This window comes from Galeopterus variegatus, unplaced genomic scaffold (genome assembly GCF_000696425.1).
Source record: "Galeopterus variegatus unplaced genomic scaffold, G_variegatus-3.0.2 Scaffold1620, whole genome shotgun sequence".
Lineage (NCBI taxonomy): Eukaryota > Metazoa > Chordata > Mammalia > Dermoptera > Cynocephalidae > Galeopterus > Galeopterus variegatus.
This window is the reverse complement of record NW_007727731.1, coordinates 241,462-247,487: the sequence shown is the minus strand read 5'-3', so window position 1 is coordinate 247,487 and position 6,026 is coordinate 241,462. Positions and strand designations below refer to the sequence as shown.

Genomic DNA, 6,026 nt, shown 5'->3' with positions numbered 1-6,026 from the left:
GTCCGGTCCCCCGCCGCGTCACCCGCAGCTCCGGCCCCGTTCTTCCCTGGCTCGGTTGACGGAGGTCGCGCCGATTAACTCGACTCAGGTGGATGCTGCGGACCCAGGCCCTGCCTCGGCCCGACGCCCACCTCCGAGTGCTAAAGAATGAGGGGCGCCTGCTCAGTTCACGGCATGTCAGGCCCCTGTATCTAGAAGAGAGGGGCGTTCTTGTATTTGGGGGGTCCCCATTTCATCCACTGTGATGAGGTGTTGGAGAGAGTGCTCGTCCTGGGTCGGCAGGTACAAACGCTTGTAGGTGCTACTGAGTCAGCCCCATGTTAATACAGAGAGGTTTCCATTTCTGAGGACCCGTCATATAAGATGTTGAAGGTGTCCTGGGTACAGGATACAGAATGTCCAAACAGCTGGAGGTAAGACTGAGCTGGGATATTTAAATCTCTTTTATATCTGTTGGGAATACAGGGCAGGACATTGGTATGGGATAGGATCCTCCAGTTAGTAGGTCTGGACTGACAACCTGAGGTTCTTATCCTCTAATCTGAGGGTGTTGGGATTGGGGAAGCTTTAGAGCAGGGGAACCAGGTGATCCGACTCAGATTTTAACAGGTAGCCTCTGGCTGCAGAATGGAAGTCAGTTTAGGGGGTTGAGGAGGTGGGGCCTCCGGGGAGGACGTTACTGCATCAGTACAGGTGAGTGTTGGTGGTGGCTGGAGGACAGTGGTGGCTGTGGAGGTGGGAAAAGTGGTTGGCTTCTGGATGAGTTTGGAACTAGAGCTGGCCACATTTTGTGATATGGAGAGGGAGGGAGCTGGAGAAATGGGACGAAGGGGGTGTTAGGAATGGTTACAAGGTTTTGAGATTTGTTTGGAAAAATGCAAATTCTGTCAATGAAAGGTGGTGGATGTCAGTGGCAAATTCCATCAGTTAAGATGGTAGATGCCAATGGTTACAGAAAATAATAACAGGTTTTATGTACAAGGGCACTTAAAAATGTTCATGGAAAGATTTGTGTTATCTTTTACTTCTATTTTTATATGAACTTTTTGAAGTATCCTTATATGTCGTAGAGGTTCCACACACTCCCAGTCGAGGTACCCAACCTGCACTGGTTACACAGGTCTGGAGTTAAGGAAAGCATTCTTGTTTCAGCCAGCCACAGTATAGTGGCTGGCATGTGGACCAGTGAAGCTGTGGGTCAGATTTTGGTGGGGGCTCCTTTAGGCTCTGGTGGCAGTGTCATTAGGGGCCTGAGGTGTGTCTCCTGATTGTGGACCTAGATGGCAGTGGTATGAGTCACTAAGCAGATGTGGAGCCAGAATAGTTGTGTGAATGTGTGCCTGTGAGGGGGAAGTTGGTGGAGTCAGAAAGGCTTCCAAGGGGAGAGGGACAGGAGATGGATGTTGAAGCAGCTCTTTGTAGGATGCCAGGTATCACTGAAGTTATGGTGGGGCTTACAACCTTTCTCGCCAAGGTTTTGTGGTTACTCTTGGTTGAACTTGGGTTGTCTTATTCTGGGTGGTCAAATAGTTTAGGGGAAAATGGGATCAGGTGGAAGCACTGCTAGTCCTGGGGTTGGGATGGTGAGGTCAGTGCAGCTGGGTGGGGAATGAAGGTCAGGTGGAGAAAGGATAGTCATGACTGCTTATGGGACAGCATGTCAAATGCAGAAGTGGGAGAGGACCAAGGATCCTTGAGGTCCTCACATAGTTTTGGGAGACTGAGGGTGAAGTAGGGAGCAGGGAAAGGTGGGGAGACCTGCACGGGCAGTTTGGCGCTCTCAGGCGCTAGGGAACTTTGGCTTTTCAGGGCAGGTTTGCTGCCAAATAAGATGCTGATTCTATTGGCACTGGACCAACTGGATTCCATGTGCAGAGTGGCCTGTTAAGAGCCTGAAGAAAAGCCTGAGGTGTGAGTCTAGGGGTGTCCCAAGGGTTGTGACAGTGGAGAGGTAGAGTTGTGAGAAAAGTGCCATCCAAAGAGTGATGTGCAGGTGAGGAGGAGCATGAATGGTTAGCTTAGGCCAGAGGGGTGATTCAAGAAATGAGAGCAGGGGCCGGCCTGTGGCTCACTCGGGAGAGTGTGGTGCTGATAACACCAAGGCCACGGGTTCGGATCCCATATAGGGATGGCCGGTTTGCTCACTGGGTGAATGTGGTGCTGACAACACCAAGTCAAGGGTTAAGATCCCCTTACCGGTCATCTTTTGAAAAAAAAAAAGAAAGAAAAAAAAAAAAAGAAATGAGAGCATGCTCTTCACGCAATTATGACCTGGTCTCTCTTCCACATTGAGAAGTAGGGTGGAGAGTGATCAGGGGATGGATGTATGAGGGAGGACTTAAGATCCTGGTGACAGAGGTTGCTCATGGACTGAACTGTCTCTTTTGTGGCAGGGCCATGTGTACTTTAAAGACTTGGCCTTATATTTCTCTCAGGAGGAGTGGGAGCTCCTTGATGAGTCTCTGAGACACCTATACCATGAAGTGATGTTGGAGAACTTCGCACTTTTGTGATCAGTGAGGCCCTCACACCTACCCACTGTCCTGGTCTGGGCGCCGTTTTCCCCTTTCCCTCAGGGTCAGCTCTGTCTGTCCTGAAACTAGCTCATGGGTGTTACTTCCTTCCTAGATTTCCTAGGAGATGACCTAGGAGCCAGGGATGAGCTCTATGCACTTTACCACCTCTCCATAAGCAGCCCTATTCCCTGCTGCTCTGAAGCCTTGTCAGATGGGCTTACAAGACAGATATCTTGAAATTTGTCCTAGAGGTTCCAGTGGATTCATCTGTACCTGAACAAGTTACTTTGTTGAGATACATGGAACCTCTGTGCCCAGGGCCTTCTGCCTTCCTCTTACTGATATGTCTTGGGGCCTGCCTGTGCCAAAAATTTCAGGCTTATATGTCATCACCACTTGTAAGGATTTCTGGCCTGATTCTTAAATTTTAGAGTGTGGGATGTCATGGGCTGGATCTCTTAGGAGATGGTGTCCACTCCCTTTCCCTGTCTTTTCCCATATGTCATCACCACTTGTAAGGATTTCTGGCCTGATTCTTAAATTTTAGAGCGTGGGATGTCATGGGCTGGATCTCTTAGGAGATGGTGTCCACTCCCTTTCCCTGTCTTTTCCCTAGGCCTGCCTATGCCAGGCCCACAAAGTTGCTCACTTTCAGCAATTCAGAGGGCCCTGGGAACATGACAGGGTGAACATTATTCCATTGATGGCAAGAAACACTCTGAAGGACATTCCCAGTCAGGGAGTGCTGGGAAAAGAGGTGATATCAGGGATGGGTTCACATCACACTGGGAACCTCTCCTATGTCCACTATTATTGTAGTCCACGGCCAATGGCCATACCTCATTTGTACATTTTCCTTTCCACTGTCATATCTGCTCTGACTTTCAACCCAGCCCCCAGGTCTGTGCCCATTTCTCATCTGTTATCTTTCACTGCTCCCTTTGAAATGACCTCCAACATATGATGTAAACTTAGGGTATTGTGAGATCTGCATGTATCCCTCAATAGTCCTTTTACACCATCTAGTCCGAGTGATTGGATACCTCGGTCTGGACACAACCTTCTATACACTGCTCACCTCTCACCAGCAGCATGGCCTGTTGGAAGTCATTTGCACAGGAGTGAGTTGGAGACTGCCCCTCCTCCCTGCATTGGGCCCCCTCCCTTGTGTCCTTACCCATTCTCAGGCATCTCCCATCATGGGAGATGATGCCATGGGGCCTGCCTGTACAGGCCTGTACAACAGGCCCAGCTCTGTACAACAGGACTTCGTCTCACTACTTTTAGTGTTCACTGACTCTCAGCAATCCCATGCACTTATTTGTGGGTATATCTAAGATATTTGAAATAGGGCTGGCTCCAGCCATTGAAGTCAGCATGCACTTTTGAAATCATTTTTGTTCTTACAGGTTGTTGGCATGGAGCTGAGGATGATGGGGTACCTTCTGAGCAAGGTATCTCTGTAGGAGTGTCACAGGTCCTAACTCCAATACCAGGTTCATCCACCCAGAAGACCCAGTCCTGTGAGACATGTAGCTCACACTTGAAAGGCATTCTGTGCTTGGTTGAGAGGGATGGAACGTACCTTGAACATGGGCTCTACAGATATCCAGTGAAGCTTCACCAGCATCAAAAGCAACACTTTCAAGAGAAACTTTTAGGAGGGGTCGAGGGGAGGCCTTCATTTGTGAAGAACCACAGTGGTCACATGGCAGAGAGGACCTTCTGCAGTGAATCTGGGAAAGCCTTTAGCCACAAACATTTGTTTGTTGACCATGAGAAAATCCACCCTGGAGAAAGGACTTATGAATGTAGCCATTGTGGGAAATTCTTCAGGTGTAAATCCAAACTCATTAGACATCACAGAGTTCACATGGGAGAACTTATAAGTGCAGTGAATGTGGAAAAGCCCTTTGTAGAAAGTTTATCCACACTGGTGATAGGCCCTATGAGTGCAGCAAATGTAGGAAATTTTTTACATGTAAATACACATTAAACATCAGAGAGGTCACACTGCCTTATGAGTGCAGCAAATGTTGGAAATTATTTAAGGATAATTTTTCACTCATTAGACATCAGAAAGTTCACACTGGTGGAAGGCATTAGGAGTGAAGCATATGTGGGAAAGCCTTCAGCCTCAAATATAGCCTTTTACAACACCAGAACATTTACACTTTAGAAGGAAGGGCATTAGGAGTGCAGCGAATATGGGTAATTATTTAGGCACATCTCCACACTCACTATACATAATAGGAGAAACACAGAAAAATGCCTTATGTGTTCAGCAAACATGAGAAATTACTTTGATACAATTTTGGCCTTATTAAACATTGTAGAGTTGAAACTGAAGAAATCCCTTTCAGTGCAGTAAATGTGATAGAGCTGTTAGATGGAAAATTATACTTAATGGGAACCAGAATATCTACACTAGAGAAAGTCTTATGAAGGCAGTAAATGTGGGGAAGAATTATGTGTACAACTCCACACTCACTAGTCCATGGAGTTCACACTGGAGAAAGGCCTTTTGAGAGCAGTAAATTGAGAGTCTTTTGCCAAAATTCCCACCTCATTTAGCTTCATAAGGTTCACAGCAAAGTACTTATTAGTGTAGCAAATGGAGAAAGATGTCAGCTAGAATGTTTCTTTGATTTAGTCCTGAGAACTTTTGTTATGTATTTTTCTTAAATTGTGCTTAAATAAATGTGAAATAAAATTTGCCATCTTAATCTTTTTTCCTCTTTTAAATTTATTTGTCTTAATTGACCCATGATAATTATATATATTTATTGAGTACAATATGATAATTGGGTGCATTCATACTGTGTGCAATAATCATATCAGGGTGCTTAGCATATCCATCACCTCAAACATTTGTCACTGCTTTGTGTTAGGAACATTCAATGTCATCTTGACTAGCTATTCAAAGATATAAGTACTTTGTTGTTATCTGTGGTCTCCCTATATTACTATAGAACACTAGATTCTATTCTTCCTATCTCTCTACTGTTGTGTATCCACTGACCACCCTCTCCCTATCCCCCACTTTCCTTTCCCCACCAGTCTTTAGTAACCATTATTCTACCATCTACTTCTATGAGATTGACTTTTTTAACTTCTACATGTGAGTGAGAACATGTGGTATTTCTATCTCTTTGGCTTATTTCACTTAATAATTTTCTCTAATCTCATCCATGTTGCTGCAGGTGGCAGAATTTTATTCTTTTTTATGGCTAAGTACTGTTCCATTGTGTATATATAGCACATTTTCCTTATCCAGTCATACATTAATGTACATTTAGGTTGGTTGCAATTCTTATCTGTTGTGAATAGAGCCACAATAAACATGGGAGTGCAAGTATCCCTTTTACAGGATGATTTCCATTCCTTTAGATATATACCCAGCAGTGGGATTGCTGAATTGTATGATAGTTCTATCTGTAGTTGTTTGAGAAATCTCCATACTGTTTTCTATAGTGGCTGTACTAATTTACATTCCCACCAACAATCTAT

General features: G+C 45.4%; 1 protein-coding gene across 1 annotated transcript in view; it reads left to right on the top strand.

The window, feature by feature from the left end:
• LOC103594780 (zinc finger protein 547-like) overlaps positions 1-5,247 on the top strand; it is a 6,994-nt gene extending 1,747 nt beyond the window's left edge. The window contains 2 exon segments of the mRNA XM_008578042.1: positions 3,926-4,396; positions 4,399-5,247. Of these exon segments, the coding sequence (XP_008576264.1) occupies positions 3,926-4,396; positions 4,399-4,622 (695 nt within the window). The 3' untranslated portion in view covers positions 4,623-5,247.
• The last annotated feature ends 779 nt before the right edge of the window (positions 5,248-6,026 follow it).